Genomic DNA, 17,809 nt, shown 5'->3' with positions numbered 1-17,809 from the left:
TCCCCTATGGCATGAAGTTGAAATCAATATACTTTTGACTATTTGGGTAAGTGCAAATTCTCATTTTTTTTTTTTAAATACAAGGCCAGATACCCCTTCTAGCCAGTAAGGACCATTAAACCATTTCAGTCATTTCAGCCCTCAGTTGGTAAAGCGTTCAAGGAATTCTGGCTAATTTTTAAAAATAAGGGTTTTGTTTTGGTTTTTTTTACTCAAAAAAAGTACATCCCAAAGTCAAAAAAAAAAAAAAAAAGAAAGTATGATTTCAGCAATTAGGACAAGATTTAGCTTTACCGAATAGATTGGTCAAAACAACAGAAAAGTAGGTACTCTCAAATTAAACATAATACATTATAAATCAAACTCTCTGGGACTTTTAAGTAGGCTGAAAGGACTCAATATTGTTATTTATATTTTTCTAAGTACAGACAATATTAGAATCTGATTTCCTTATGTCATTCCATTGACCCAAACTATTACAATACTCCAACTGAAGTCTTGAAAACCTCAACCTTGTTTAAAGGTGGTGAATCAAAGTGACCAAAACTGCAGGGGGCAGTATAAGCATGACTTCCAACATAATTTTCAAGATTTAGAAAACTCTTCCAGCTAGCCTTAGCCTTTAAACTACTAACATATTTCAAAGATTCCACATAAAAACGAATTCTAAAGATAATTAACTGAAATTCTTCTCCAAACTGAACAATGCGGGTGGGGGAAAAGTATACTGAACTCACTCAGGTCTGTATCCATGCTCCCACTATCTGTAGAACATGGTCCAGTCAAAAATTAAAGAACAAGTTTGTTTAAAAAAGAACTTCATATCCACACTCTTAAAAAACAGAGGTCATCATTCAAAACTATAAAACTCACTTACTCATGAGTAACTTACTATTCCAGAATGTATTTTTAATCATTTTTAAGCATAAATTAGTAAACTCTTTAAAAGTATGATTGATTCATCACTGGAGAAAAATGTAATAAAATATTCAACATGATGTAAGTATGACTTGAGAAAATTAAAGTTATTCTAAGATGAAAAGTAAAGAAACACTTAATTTTACTCAATTTTGTATTCATAGTTGCCATTACAGTATTATCTCCCAGCTACTCATTAACCTTTTTTCTTTCCCTGGACCCACACTGACTCCATCCATGCACCACCGATAATCTCAGGACATCCTCGTACGCACAAAGGAGAGTAATTCGCAATTAACAATTGAATTAAGTTAGATGAAGCTTTCCTTGTGTGTTCTGAGTAAAGGTAAGATCTGGTGGTAAGTACATCAATCTTCTTTCTTGCAGGACTTTTCTCATTTCATCCACAATATATAGTTAACCTTTTCCTGACATTTGTAAAAAACGTCATTGATAGTCACCATTAATATTCACCTCATATATATCATTTCCAAAGCACTTCATAACAGTAATAATTACTAACTTCTCAGGGGTGATTTCTAAGTGCAACACAATGACCTAAGTGCTTGTTATATGTTAACTCATCTTAAAAACTCTATGAAATAGGAATTACCCCAATATTGTAAGTGAAAAAACTAAGTCAAGGAGAATCTGTGAGGTGCCCAGGGCTAAGGACTGGTAGAGATGTACCAGTCACAAACAGGAGGGGACCACATATCCCAAGTCAGATGTCTCAGGGACCAAACTACAAAAGAGCTTGTACCCATCATAGATGTTCACCTTCCTCGGCTACACTTGGACCCATCTGAAGGCATTAACAGGAGAGATTAAAATCTACAAAGCATGATCAAAAGTGTAGCTCCACAACTAAGCAGGTGAATATACAGAAAACACAGCCAGGACTTCTGGTAAACTCCTGTGCAATTGTCATAGGGAAAAGCAAGGCCTGGCATGACTGGGTAGGTGCTCTGACATGAGAGCCTAAAGAAAAGTGCCACAATCCAGTCAACTTGGGAAGACCCACTCCATCTACCTACCTCCTACCTCAAACTCATCACTGTTTTGTCTTCATATCTTGATTTCCCAAGCAGTCTTCTCAACTAGAAAACTAGTTGTTCACTATAATCCTCGAAACAGACTGACACATATCTATCTTCTTTAAGTCTGAGCAACAAAAGTCAGTCTTCTGAAGGCCTCAATATCTCCAGGACAAATTTATCCTCAAAGTTCCAGTCCCTCACTATAGAGTACAACAAGGATAGTGACCTTGAGAGCTTCCCCACTGAATTCCTCAGTGTCTTCAGTTAACTGGAGAACAACTTAACAATCACACTGGACAAGACACAATTCACACAGCATGGCTTCAGGATACAAATCTAATTAGGTTTATGAGGAAACTTCCCCTTCTACTTTGGACACTTCTAGACAGCTGTAATTTTTTGCTTCCTAAAGAGAACATGTATTACTTTTGGGGAAGGGAAGTTAACTTCAGGAATTTTCCTACTGAACATAAGAAGAAAATTTAAATATCCAAACACCAATAACTTTTGTATTCATGAATCTCACAAAAAAGGGTGGGGAAGAGGGATTTAATCAACTTTAATGTTACTCAGAGACATCCCCAGTGAAAACAAAACCTAACAATATATCACAGGTTTCTTCACAACTTTGTTAATACAGTTGGGAAACACTGGTCATATAACTGATGATTAACTAACTCAACACTTTCACGTCACTTAAGAATAATGAACGCAAACTCACAAATACTTTAAATAAAACATAGAAAAGAAATACCTCGAGTTCCACCAGAGCTGCAGTCACCGCATCTGTCGCAAGAGCACCAGCCTGTAGCTTTTCAATTGCCTATGAAACCAAGGGGAGAGATTATTCATTGTAAAACCACAACTTCCCAAACATACGCAGAAATTTTCCAAAGCCTTAAAGAAGTGTAGGAGACATTTAGAGTTAATAAAAATTGATCACTAGTTCCATTCCATACTTCAAGACATAACCTACTTAGATGTAAAACAAGCAAGGGTTTATATTCAGGATAATTCATGATATAGTTCACTTATCATTCAAATTAAGACAATGAGTAAAACCTAGCCACTAAATGCAAAGTGCAGGCGATTTAGTAAGTGAAAGGGCTTCATTCATCACACAGCAATTCAAAATAGCCATAGACATTATGTGAATTCAGTTTGGTTTAAATATCCTGGTAATTCAAAGGAGAGCACTTGTGATGAGCACCAGGTGTTGTATGTAAGTGATGAACCACTAAATTCTACACTTGAAACTAATATCGCACTGTATGCTAACTGGAATTTAAATACATATTTGGAGAAAGAAAAAATAAATATCCTCATAATTCATATTTTATATACATAATTGAATCTCAGACTAAGCTAACAACATCTTCTCCCACTGTTACTACTCCCCACAGCCCTAACTACAAAAAACAGTGACTCTCAGTCAGAGAAATATTTCCGAATCTTTGGATGGACACATACGTGTGACAAAAACATTTTTGGTACTATAGTGGTTCTCCCTTATCCACATTTTCAGTTACACCCAGTCAACAGCGGTCCAGAAGTAGATGATCCTCTTTCTGACATAATATCAGGTTAACAGTAGCCTAGCCCTATGCCTCAATGCCTATGTCATTCACTCACTTCATCCCACCATGGAGGCATGTTATCATTTCACATCATCCCAAGAAGAAGGGGTGAGTACTGTACAATAAGATATCTTCACAGAGAAGGAGACCACATTCACCTAACTTTTATATGCACACACAGTATAACTGTTCTATTTTATTATTAATTACTGTTATTAATCTCTTACTGTGCCTAATTTATAAAGTAAACTTTATCATATGTATGTATATATAGGAAAAAACATGGCACGTATAGGGTTCGGTACTATATGCAGTTTCAGACATTGAATGGGGGTCTTAGAACATACCCCCATGGATAAGAGCAGACTACTGTATAACATATTGAGATAAACAAACCATGTTCTTTTGTAATATAAACTATAGAGAGTAAAGGCCCATAAAAACATCTTACTTCTGGAGTATATAGGAAAGAGAGAGAAGGAAAACTGATTTCTAAATGAACAATTAAAGCTCCAACTTAGTCAACAGAGAAAATGCCCAAAAGCTAAGAGTTGTATTCCTCATTAAACTTTTAAGAAGTTCATTCACTGTGTAAATTGAGGAAGCTGATTATACATTCCAAATGTATTAGGATTCTAGGACTATAGTTACATAAAACTTATTTTTTCCCAGACGATGAAAAATCTCAAACTTTGAAAATTAAGATAAAAAATATGAAATAGTTTAGAGAACTTTTAGCTTTATTAAAATTTCAAAAACAATAAAATCCCTATAACAAAATATTCTTATTTATTTATGTGATTTCATTCGTAAGAAAAAGCTTGGATCTCTAATAAAGTATAATCTTTCTTTTAAATGGTATTTAAATATAAATGAAAAGAGTTGGAAGAGACCCATATTTACTGGATATATAATATCCATTAACATTATATTTGCATAAAAAGTAATGGAAGCTTTGCCAATAAGAGTATACAGTCAAGATCAAAATAAAAACAAACAATATTTTTTCTGAGTCCATTCCTGCCTCCACATTAAGTATTCAACAATTTAGCAAAACCTCAAAAACCAAAGAGAAGAAAAGCACAACTGAGAACAAGGGCAAAGCTAAACTCAGGAATGACAATGAATTTGCTATGATACAAACTACATAATGAAAAACAGAAGGAAAAAGCACAGGATAATCTCCCTAAGAAAAGCACCCATTTTAATTTTTTATTATTTATCTTCTTCTCTTCATAGAAAGACACATTGGTTGCCTTTGAACTGTTTTCTCTACTCCTTCAATGAAGCTCAGTGCCTTTGCAAAGATTAAAAGATATATGATTATGTGCCCACAATTCCAAAAATACAGACTTCGATCTGGGAAAGGAAGGGAAAGATCTAAGCATCATTTGGAGAATAAAAAACACAGAACAAAACAAAACAGAGACCCCACAAATATGAGCAAAATAATTTCATGGTCCAAACTAAAGACCATCTTAGAAGTCAAACCTTAAAATTTCAAATTTCAAGGTAAAGCTGCTTTCTGGCCAAAACTGAAGTGTTTCCACCAGACACACTGCTCATACCTTCTGACAAGCTCTTTTGCATACATGTTTATATTCCTTGGCTTTGGATTCAGAATGATAACCTGCACCTGTAGTAGAAAAAACAACCAGTTGTTAGTTATCATTAAAATATCAGAGATTTTACTTATATAAATAGTTCATACAAATTGGTGCTCTCCTGGTGACCAAAGCTATTGTCCTACATGTATGATGTTTTCAAAATCTAATAGCTTCCTTCTCCACTATAAGCCTTTTTAATGCCATGTCTTACCTCCTTTTTCTAAGGTTATTTTCCTGCCAGAGGCACTAGAAATAGTTCATGTTCCCAAACAGGCTCCACCATGATCATTTCCTTTCGAAAACCTCTTCCAAAGTCAGGAGTTTTTTTGGTCTGGAGTTGATAACCCAGGAGGTGCAGGGACAGAGTCCCTTCATGTTCCTTTCTGTTGACCTTTAGAAAGCCCCTGACATTTGACAAATTACTGTTCAAAATCCTGAATTTCTTAAGAGTAACTTCAGAGAACTAGGTAGTTTCTAAATAACATTTGAGGTTGAAGGATGTTACATCCCACCTCTCCACAACCACCAAATACCACCACTCCCATGCACACTTTTTACGTCCTCTCGGTGTTGGAATAGAGTTCACAGTGTATCTGAAACCTCAGAGCCAGCATAGTGTAGTCCGCCTATTAGAAATCTCCGTCTCTTCTGTAACTTCCTCAAGAGAACCACTCTGAAATTGTTTCCCTAAGAGGATTAATACTTGCTTAGTTAGGGATTTGAGATTAATCTAAATAAGAAAGAAAGCAAGACAGGGGCCCTTAAAGTCTCTTGATGATTAGGCTTTTAAACAAAGTTCTTTAACAGAGCTCTGAATCACCCCCTCACCCACCCACCAAGGTCCCATAGCTGTCCAACAGAAAGAAGGTTAAGAACTGCATTTCTTAGCCTCAGGGCTCCTCAAGTGGGTCTACAGACTCTGACACAAACTTACGTCACCTTTCCTCAGACCAGAGAAAGAACTGGCTCATGAACCTATCAATCAGGGACCCAGGAGAGTAGAAAAGATGCCAAACCAACAGGAATCCATAATCACCCAAATTCTAATCCTATTTCTCAGGAGAACTCTGAAACTTCATAGAGCCTGCACCAATATTTAACAGGCCTCTCTTCATGGTTCTCTAACACGTCTGTCATCTTAGATCTGGGGGCCCCAATCTTTCAGCAGTATTTCCCAAATCATGGGACACTACTGCTAAATATATAACTTTAGTGTATGGATGACAGTTTTAATAGGATTTAACATATAAATCCTTCTGTTTTGAATAAGGGAAAAGTCTCAGCATGGCCACAGTACATCTATCAGTTAACACTTGGTAATTTCTCTATTTAACAAAAGAAAGGTAGCCTCAGGACCTAAGCCACTGACATGCAACAGGATTCAGCTAAAATTTAATCACACTGTTTTGGTTGCACTGTGTTTAAAGTTATTTTCTCCTCATGCAAGTGATATTGACATTTCATTTAAATAAATATAAGTTTCATCTTTCAAGTTTTAAGGTAAAAAGTGTTCAGCTTTTTAATATTAGGTAAACAGTATATACAGATCAAGGAAAAATCAAGAATCTAAGATTCAAATAACTAACATTTGGGCAAGTCTCCTTTAGTAAAAAAAAAAAAAAAAAAAAAAAAAAAAAATTTAAAATCTCTAAATGGATGAGGAACTGAAATTTTGTCCCTTAAATGTGCAAGATATATATTTCTGCATAATCAGTCTATCAGACCTTCTAAAAACTTAGGAAAGGGTCACTTTAATCCACATAATTTCCTTCCATAACCCAGATTTCCTCCCATTACTGCTGGCCCACAGCACCAACTTCATCTAAGAGCCATTCCCATCTAGTGACTGTGTGAAAGAAGAGGGATACCACCATGATAGTCACAGAGAGCAGTGCTTTCCAACTAATCAAAAGCTCTACGTCGTTGCACGTTACAAATGTCAAACCTTTCTCGTGCATTTGTCGCATACTCATTCTGCATGAAATAACTCACTGGGTACCATGAAAGACGCACCAACATGGTGTAGTAGAAGGCAGGCGTCTGGCTCTAAGTCTACCTCTGAGTTATTTCTACAATTTACCTCATTTCTTTGTAAATCTTTTGAAAGAAAAGCAAATTGAACCTGGGTTTTTCGATTCTCCTGGATTAGATTCTGTAAGACTTCCCAAGTTATCTAGTCCAGTTAGAGCCAAAGTTTAATGACCAGGCACGACACCAGTTTGACAAGAAGAAACTATTCTACCCCTTACCCCGTTAATCTTGATTCCACCCTACCTGACTATCTGAGGAAAGTTAAAAGGAGATGCAGCCATTCTTTCTCCCTTCACAGAACTCATGAATTTTAGATAAATGCAAGCAAATAAAAATGACTTAAAAAAAAAAAAAAAAAAAGCCTGCTGGGCAGACCTGAGCAGAGCTGCACTACTCTGAAACCCAAACTCTTCAATGATCGGGGACCCAGGGGTTGAACTTCACTATGTCTGTCCTCCAGGTCGTCTGTATTGTCAAAAGCACTACACTGGGACTAAGGACCCACTTAAGGGTGTCTCAACCTGACCCTAGCACAAACTAGCCATGGGGCTGAAGCTACTTAATCTCTCTTCCTCACTTATAACATTAAGAAGGCAAACTAGTTCTATGACTGTGTAATTAATACTATAAAATGGACATAGTTGGGGTGCCTGGGTGGCTCAGTCAGTTAAGCATCCAACTCTTGATTTCAGCTGTGGTCATGACCTCAGGGTCATGGGATGGAGCCCTGCATTGCGCTCCCAGCTCAGCATGGAGTCTGCTTGAGATTCTCTCTCTCCCTCTCACTCCTCTTCTGCTCTTCCCCCACTCAAGCACTCTCTCTCTCAAAATAAATAAATACATACATACATACATAAAATAGCCATAGTCAAATATGGGATCAATAAAATTTCTCAGTAGCATCATTTTAAAAACACAAACCAGAGCTTAAGAAATTAACTTTGTCTGATTTTAACACTACCTAATTATATCTATTATACGGGGTAAAAGTAAATAATGGGGTAGAGAAGTGAAAAAGACATAGGAAGAGCTGTTATTATAAGATCTTCCAAGTAGGAAGTAGGAGAGACCTATATTGAAGTCAGTCTCTTTGGTTCCAACTCCTCTCTGGCAGTTTGCCTCCTCCACATGTGAAATTCAATTCTCATTGTACTTCAAGGCAAGAAAAAAAAATCAACATTATTTTCATCTTCCAACTCGCCCACATAGAGCTTACCTGCATGTACCAACACAAAGCCCCCTCGCTTCTCCTTATGGGACTGCTTTGTTTCCAACTCTTTGACTGTTATTTTAACAGCCGAAACCTGAGATGATCTGGAAGGCAGCCCTTCTCCAGAACTCATCCCCTTCTCCATGGTCATTCTCCGAGATTACCATCTTCTATTGGGAAAAGTGCATACTTTCAACCAAAAGTAATTGCAGGAGAGGAATTACCCTAAAGAAAAACAGGCAAAGATGGTATACACTTCTTTCACTAACACACACATAACTTACACAAATTTGTGCAAAGATAACTTTCCAAAAACCTAATTTTAAAGTTATTTAACTGGGTAATACAAAGACTATGAAAAGGTCAGAATTTACTCAAACAATGAATCATGGAACACTACATCAAAAACTAATGATGTACTATATGGTCAGTAACATAGCTTTAAAAAAAAAAAAAGGTTAGAATTTAAATCTCTGTCCACAGACAGCACTTGCTTAAGACCACATAAAGAACTGTTCTAAAAAGACTTCATACTGAGTCCAAAGATATTTTATCTTTTATTGTATTTACATTGAAGAAAACCTCAACATAACTTAAATATCACTTTCTACTTCCTTCAATCCAAATGCTAATAATCTCTGGGATATTCTAGAATCACAGGGGATGCTGATAACATCACCAAGCCTTGATATAAAGCCTAGATTGCGGCTTACTTTCCCCCCCCAGCTTTACTGTGATACAACATATAACACTGTAAAAGTTTAAGGTGTACAAAACAATTTGACACACACACATACTGTGAAATGATTACCAAAATAAGACACCTAGATTCACAGTCAGGTAAAATCTATACCTTATTCTAAACTGAGAAGTAGGGAGGGGTGTAAGTCTTTCTCTGCCACTATAAAACATAAATAGTAATATAAAAAGTGACTTAGCTACCTAATCCAAAAAAGTGGTGTTACTCAAAGTGTGGTCTGCAGACCAGGGTTTGTCACCAGTCTGCAAGAGACTTATTTTATTAATATATTAATTGGTTTATATATACAACAATGCATACATTTTTTATAATTTTTTTCTATTTCCTTTTTTGTTTATAATTACATTTTGAAGCAATTTTATCTATTAAATATAATAAAATCGAGCTTTTATTTTTATCTTTTTTTATTCTTTTTTGAATTTGAATTCAATTAATTAACATATAATGTATTATTTGTTTCAGGGGTACAGGTCTGTGATTCATCAATCTTATATAATACCCAGAGCTCATTACAACACATACCCTTCCCAGTGTCCAACACCCCTTTACCCCCTCCCCCAACTCCCTTCCCTTCAGCAACCCTCAGTTTGTTTCCTAAGATTAAGAGTCTCTTACAGTTTTCTCCCTCTCTAGTTTTATCTTGTTTCATTTTTTCCTCTCTTCCCCTATGATCCTCTGCCTTGTTTCTTAAATCCCATATAGCAGTGAGATCATATGATAATTGTCTTTCTCTGATTGACTTATTTCACTTAGCAAAATACCCCCTAGTTCCATCCACGTCCTTGCAAACAGGCTGATTTCAAATTTTTGACGGCTGCATAATATTCCATTATTTCTCTCTTTCATTCACAGTTCCATATTTCAGTTTTGTTTGGGGCTTGGTTTTGCTGGTTTTACTTTTGGTTCTTTTGCATTTTGTAAAAGAAATAGTCAAAATGGATTGAAAATTTTTTAAATTTTTAAAGTTGGTCCTTTACACCAGAGATGGTCTGAGAAGCATTGCAATATGGAATTTTAACTTCTTTTAATTCTTGATTTTAAAAAGTCCTTTTAATTTTTATTATATAACATTTCATTTAAAGGACAAATAATTTTTAAATCAATACATATATGCTGTTGTATTAAAATGTTAACATATATTCATAAATGCTATTTCTTGAGCAATCTACCATCCCTCAGAGATCACCTGAAATATATTTATTTAGAAAATCATGTCATCTCCATAAACTCCTCCAAAAATGTTGGCCCCCAAAGTTCTGCAGGACTGGGAAAGAAACTTAAATAGACAGGCAATCCAATGTGCAACTCTGGCCTCCAGCTCCCAATGGTTACTGGAATGTTTTGGTTTCAATTAGAAATGAAGCAACTTCTACTCCAACATTAATTTTTGTTTGTTTAACTCTAAACCCATAAAGGTCTGACCTAATAAACAAAGAGTTCCAACAAATGATTAAAAACTAGACAACAAATGGGCAAATGGGCAAATCCTAGTTAACAGAAAAACTGTGTAACAGTTCAAACAGATCAAAAGATGATAAACCTCACTCAAAAGATATAAAACGACACCCAAACGCCATTTTTAAGTTGGATTGAGCAACATCAAAATGATACCACATTTTGAGGCTACTGAGAAACAGGAGTTCTCATACAAAGCTACTAGCAGCATAAGATGACAAAAGGCAACAAGGGCAATCTGGCAAAATCAATCAAAATCATAAGTGCACACTGAAGGATTATTTGTAATAGTAAAGATATGAATCAACAATATGTCTTGATGTAAGTGGTTAAAATAAAAGCAGCCACTGGAAAAAATGAGGATATTCTTGATATACAAATAGAGATTGACTTATCTTACAGATATTTTTTGGTAAGTAAAAAAGGCACAGTACAGAAATACATGCAATGCCATTTTTTGAGGGAGAGAAAAAAATAGTACAGCTAAGTATATATGCAAAGTACAATCTGGAAGAATATGCCCCCCAAAAACAGTATAATAGTGGTCACCCAAAGAAGATTTCAATGACTGATGGACAAAAGTGGAATGGAAATTTACTGTTTCAATATTGAAAAATCTGAACATATTACTTTCCAAAAAAAACTTTTATTCATTTATTTATTTATGGAAACATGAAGTAACTAGCTAAATCCAAGTTCCAAAATAGAGCAAGCCTATGAGATCTCACTCAAAAACTTCAGTAAGAGGGAAAATACCATATGCTGAAAGTTCTCAACACTCATCCCACCTCGGGAAGGAATGGACAAAAACATGGCCAACCAACAATACTGGTCCAAAAAGTTTTTGTTTGTTTTGCTTTGTTTTTCTGTTTTTGCTTTTGTTTTTCTGGATCTTGAACTTCTGAGGCCACACAAACTACAGGTAATCCAAAAAAAAAAAAAATCACGGTATTTGATCTCTGCAGTTCAGACTAAGGAGTAAAAAATAAATCATTACTGTAGGTTAACATCAAATATCCCTGGGATTATTTTTTATCACATTTGTACTCATTTCATTATTACAAATCATTATTTGAAATTGATGAAGCATACTTAACATCAACATACTGATTCACAAGAAAAATGTCTAACATTTCAGCTAAGCTTTGAGGTAACATTCAACACACAAGGTTTCCAATGAAAGGAAATGTATAAGAATGTTACAGTTTTTACACAACAGAAAACAACTGTATAGCTCATTTTTTTACAACGCCTTTATTTCTGAATAATATGCTTTGAAAATGGACATTTTGCAATTTCCACTAGTGATGATATTAAAATTCATTTTATTGTTTGTAAAACACTAGCAACTTGTCCATCCTCTGCAATAGTTGCATCAAAAATTAAACATAAGAGTTAGCATATGATCCAGTAATTTCACTCATAGTTATATACCCCTGAGAACTGAAAACATGTCCACAGAAAAAATTGTACATAGATGTTTATGCAGAATTATTCATAATAGTCAAAAAGTGCTAACAACTCAAATGTCCATGAACTGATAATGGTTAAACAAAATGTGGTACATTCATACAACAGAACATTAACTAGCCATGAAAAAAAAAATAATTAAGTACTGATACATACTATGGCATGAATGAATCCTGAAAACAGTGAAAGAAGTCAGACATAAAAGGCCACATAGTGTATGTTTCCATTTATGTGAAATGACCAGAGTAGCCAAATCTAAAGAGACAGAATGTAGATTAATTGTTGCCTTGGGCTGGTAAGCTAAAGGGGAATTGGAGAGTGACTGCTAACGGGGGCAGGCTTTCTTTTGGTGGCAATAAAAATGTTATAAAATTGATTGTGGTGATGGTTGCACAATTCTGAATATACTAAATACCAGAGTTGCATACTTTAAGTGAATAAATTATATGATAAGTGAATTATACCTTAATAAAGCTGTTTGGGAAAAACAAATTTCCTGCTTCCCATCAACTGTATCTTTTCCTATAAGTGTATCTTTTCCAAGTTACCAAACCTAATGACCTTTTCTTACTCTGCTGCTTGCAACCTTTGTTCTCTAGATTCCCCCCGCTCTTCTTGGAAGGCATGCCAACCCACCATCGCAGCTCTTCATGACCCCTCTGGCCCTTCCCAACTTTGTCCTCTTACATGACTCCCTGTCCACAAGCCTATTCTCAAGTGTCTCCTTCAGCAATTTCATCCACTGCCAACCCTTCAAAACAATCCTCTCTCAGTAAATCAGATTATTTGTAACTCTATCTTCTGTCTCTTGAGCTCTAGCCACAAGTCTCCTGGATAGCTTAGCTCAACCTGGATCCTCTTCACTCTTAACCTACCCAAAACAATCTCATTTTTCCACAGAAATCTAGGTCTTTACACATAACTTCTTATTTTTAATAACACTAATCCTTTTCTAATTCACCTTGAAGTCCTCTTGGACTGCACCCACTTTCCAAATCTTGTAAATTTCTCCCTCAAGCATTTAACTTCCTTTTCCCTACTGCCTTGACCCTTGTGCAGCTCACATACCTCTTAGCATAAATGTTACAAACATCATTTTAACTTTTCTCCCCAAATCCAGACTATGGTAAAACAACCAACTACAAAAGGCTGCCAAAATAAATCTCATAAAGGACAACTCCAATCAAAATGAACAGCGTGCCAAAAGACGTGAGCAGATAATACACACAAGAGAAAATATAGACTGGATATCCAATATTAAGGAAACAATATTCACAGAAATATAAACAAAAATGGAATCTTCCGAACTAGCACTGCACCGCCATCGTAAACTGATGTAAGTAACCATTTTGAAAAGAAATTTGTCAGGAAGTATCAAAAGCCTTAAAATGTATAATTGTGTATATACTATCTTTCCAGAGATACTCTATGTATGAACTAGTCTATACAAACACAAGTAACAATAGTACAATGCATACCTCTAAGGAGAACTGGGAGAAAGAGGCACGAAATGAAAAGGAAACTTGATTTTCTCCTAATAGCCTTTTGCATTTGATTTTTTTTTAACCAGGTACTATCTACTAAACACAGATTTAAGTTAGCCATCTCTGAGACCAAGATGAATGCAAATTAACCTGATTATCGAGTTCAGAAAAGAAAGTCAGAATAAAACATCGTATCTGCTTCACGGACTTTCAAGGCACTGATTCAAGGTCTAAACCCTGACCCCAGTTCTCTGACTTTTATTTTCCTACTGCATGTGAAGACACTTTTTTTTCTTTATACCATTTAGGAAACTATGACACGTCCTGTTTGCCCATGGTGTTAAAGTTTTTCACTCTAGATTTAAGTCTTTTAGAAGCAGTCAAGAAAGAATAATAAATAGAGAACCCATCCATCTTACAGCAAAAGGCTTTTATAGAAATCCAGCCCTTAAGCTATAGCAACTGATGAATAAAGGAGCATTCTGTTGCTCTTAACATCTTGACATTAAAGTTTAATGCCTTATTCAATGAGCTCCAAAACACACTCATTTCATCTCTGACCCAGTAATTTCACTTCTGAGAACACTTTCTACCAAAATAACTTCAAAAACAGAAAAGGCTTTATGTTTATTATGCTGTGTTTAACACAGGATAATTTAGAAAAACAAAAATCTGGAAGTGACCTAAATGTCCAACATACAGAAATGGTTAAAAAAAATGATAACCTATATTATTTATGGTCAATTGGTTTTCAACAAGGGTGCCAAGACCATGAAGTAGGGGAAGGATAGGGACGCCAGGGTGGCTCAGTCCATTAAGCTTCCAACTCTTTATTTTGGCTCAGGTCATGATCTCAGAGTTGTGAGATCGAGCCTCACATCGGCTCCGTGCTGGATGTGGAACCTGTTTATGATTCTCTCTCTCCCTTTCCCTCTGCCCCCACTAAAAAAAAATAATAAATAGGGAAAGGAGAGTCTTTTCAAAAAATGGTACTGGAAAAACCAGGTAGGCATATACAAAGAATGAACTTGGATTCCTACCTATTCCTACCTACCTATTCCTTGATCCACATAGATCAAGAGCTAAAACTGTAAACTCTTAGGAAAAGACATAATAGTAAATCTTCATAATCTTGGATTTGGCAATGGTTTTAGATATGACACCAAAAGTACAACCAACCAAAGAAAATATAGATAAATTAGAATTCACCAAAAGTTAAAGTGTTTGTACTTCAAAGGACACTATTCAAAAAAGTAAAAAGAAACCCCACAAAATGAGAAAAAAATGGAAAAAACATTGCAAACCATGTATATAAGGGACTTGTATCCAGACTTTACAAAGAACTCATACAACATCAAAGTTTTTAAAAATTCAATATAAAAATGAGCAAAGGAATTGAATTGACATTTCTCCAAAGATACACAAAGGGCTGATAAGTACAGGAAAAGATGCTCAATATTACCATCCATCAGGGAAATGGAAATCAAAACTACCATGAGGTACCAACAGCATAGCTGTAACTCAAAAGACAAATAATAAGTGTTAACAAGGATATGGAGAAATCAGAATTCTCATATCCTGCTGGTGCAGGACACTTTGAAAACATCTCGCAGTTCCTCAAAAAGCTAAACAGAGTTACTATTTGACCTAGCAATCTCCTAGATATATATCTAAGAGAAATGTAAACATATATCCACACAAAAACCTGTACATGGATGTTTGCAGCAGAATTATTCATAATAGTCAAAAAGAGGAAACAAGTCAAATGTCCATTAACTGATGGATAAACAAAATGTGGCATATTCCTATAATGGAATATTATTTAGCCATAAAAAGGAATGAAGTACTGACACAAAATACAACATGGATGTACCTTGAAAACATTATGCTAAGTAAAAGAAGGCAGACACAAAAGGCCACATATTCTATAATTCCATTTACCAGAAATGTTAATAGGAAAATCTATAGACACAGAAGTAAAGTAGTGGCTGCTAGGCACTGGGGGAACAAGGGGAGGGGAGAATCTAATTAGTGGTTGCCAGGGACTGGGGAATCAAATGGGAAGTGACTGTAATGGGTACAGTTTCTTTTGGAGATGATGAAAATGTTCTGGAATTAGTGGTGATAGGTGCACAATTTTATGAATATAGTAAAAACTACTGAAATTTACAATTTAAAAGGGTGGGTTTATGGTATGTGAACTACATCCTAATAAAAGATTGATCTATGCAATTGATGCAATGCACAAAAATTATACTTATTGGTTATAATCATATTTTACATACGCTATGATCATAAATAGCTTAAAAATGCTATAAAAATTAGAAAAAAAGGGATCAAAATGTTGGATTGGTGAAACTATAGGTGATCTCTTTTTAATTATTCCTGCACTTTCCAGATATTCGTTAATAAGCACGCACTGCTTTTTACAAATGGGGGGGGCTTTATTTTTTTTTTTAAAAAAAGTAAATTATTAAACTCCCGAGTGTATAAAAATTCCTTAGCTTAGATCTCGGTCACATGGTACCGAAAATACCTTTCATTTCCCTTCCCCTACACAGGCGAGTCAAGTTACTCCCTCCTTCCGGAAACACGATGCCCTCTATTTCCAAGGCACCTCCAGCTCCTGTTTTCCACCCTCCTCTCCAGCTGCTCCTTCTCCATCTTCTCGGTTCTTTCCTCCTCCTCTTCCTGAGCAGTAAATGCTAATGTCCTGAGAGACTCTAACCAGGCCGCTATAACACCGCGGGGCTGTTTTGGCCCCAGCCGGCCACGCAGGACTAGGGCGCACACCCTCGGGTCTCTGCAAGCCTCCGACTCGAGAACCCCGCAGCCCACGACTGCAAAGTGAATGAAGGACAGCGAGGACTGCCCGCACACAGACAGTCCCTTCCCCGGAGAGGGAATGAGACTGCCAAGCTGGAGCCAAGGCTGAGAAGGGGACCGGCACGGGCGCCACGCGCGACCGAGGGGTCGAGGGACGTCCCGGATCCGCTCCTTCAGCACCGCCCCAGGCAGTGGGCATCCTGCGCGCCGCCCCCTCCCGGCCCCGAAGAGGATGTCCCAGCGAGCGTACAGGCCTGGACAGAGGCAGCGCCGCAGCGGCGGCAGCGGCGCGGACAGCGTGAGAAAGAGGGACACTCACCCGCGTCAGCCCCGAGCCCTCACAGCACCGGAAGTAGTCACCCGCCCGTTGCCAGGGTGAGGAAGCGGGGCTGACGTCAAGCTTTCCCATTGGGCATGCGCGTAGCCACGTGGCCGGAAGTATACGCCCACGCGGTGCTCTGACTCTGCCCACTGCTTCCGAACATTTCACCTGGCGGCTGAAGTTCCACGCGGACCTCACCTGGAGCCTTAGTCTGAGCTGCGCAGGCGCTGTTGCCAGTTTCTTCCACCCAGACTCTTAATGAACCGGCTTCCTATGACTGTACCGACCCAGGTGGTCGGCAGACCAGCGATGTGATACGAAATGAAGTTAAAGTAGCCATGATTTACGGAGATGTCACTTCAGAGCTTAATTTTTTTCAGCCCCGCTATACAGTAGGGAAAACTAGAGTTCTGCCGGGATTCCATGTAGGAGGTGCGGGCCAGCCCTACCCTAGGGAGAATCAAAGTGTGTGTGACCTTTCTTTTACCATCTAGCTTCTAAGATCAAGACCAGTAACAATGTAATCCCTTTAATGTTTCCTTGTAACTATTAACATGAGTCCTTTAAATCTGTTTTAGAAAACAGAGATTGAAAGAAGTGAAGTAGTAGCTCTAAGGGTGGTCCCCAGATCAGAAGCTTAACGTGACCTGGGCCCTTACTAGAGGTACAATTTATGAAGAGATGTTCCACCTCACTGGGGGGAAGAAAAAAAGATTATTTTAATTGCAGATAAAAATATACAGCAGTCCTCTTCTATCTGATATAAAATTTTAAGACTGATACTGTATCGTGTTAGTGAGGATTGAGAAAACAATCACTCTTGTTCATTGCTGGTGGAATAAAGACTTGCACAAATTTCAGGGGGACAATTTGATGTTCATCTACTGCAATTTTAAATGGGCTGACCCTTTAACCCAGAAGACCCACTTTTAGGAGTCTATCTACAATATTTCCATGTGTGCACCAAGATATAGATAGATAGATAGCTATATTGAGAGGTAGATAGATATTCATGCAGAAAAATATTTATCAAATAATGTCTACAAGCTTGGCACTGCTCAAGGACGTTTATTGAAGCATAGCTTATGTAGGAGAAAAGAAAAAATTGG

At 36.8% G+C, this 17,809-nt stretch overlaps 1 protein-coding gene across 3 annotated transcripts in view; it reads right to left on the bottom strand.

The window, feature by feature from the left end:
- The window catches only part of TASP1 (taspase 1), a 258,243-nt gene extending 241,493 nt beyond the window's left edge, over positions 1-16,750 (bottom strand). Inside the window, exons 1-4 of one of the 3 annotated variants that reach the window (XR_571645.2) lie at positions 16,698-16,745; positions 8,390-8,608; positions 5,104-5,171; positions 2,713-2,781 (exon numbers count right to left, since the gene is read on the bottom strand). Coding sequence is in view for 1 of the 3 variants with exons in the window: in XM_008703359.2 (XP_008701581.1) it covers positions 2,713-2,781; positions 5,104-5,171; positions 8,390-8,534 (282 nt within the window). In the remaining 2 variants the exon portion in view is untranslated. Of the gene's footprint in view, positions 1-2,712; positions 2,782-5,103; positions 5,175-8,389; positions 8,609-16,697 lie in introns of those variants that run through there. The other 2 variants (XM_008703359.2, XM_040637977.1) reach the window with 2 other exon arrangements.
- Positions 16,751-17,809: the final 1,059 nt, after the last annotated feature.

Source organism: Ursus maritimus, unplaced genomic scaffold (assembly GCF_017311325.1).
Source record: "Ursus maritimus isolate PB19 unplaced genomic scaffold, ASM1731132v1 scaffold_22, whole genome shotgun sequence".
NCBI lineage: Eukaryota > Metazoa > Chordata > Mammalia > Carnivora > Ursidae > Ursus > Ursus maritimus.
Note: the sequence above shows the minus strand (reverse complement) of the source record. Positions and strands in the feature narration are given on the sequence as shown.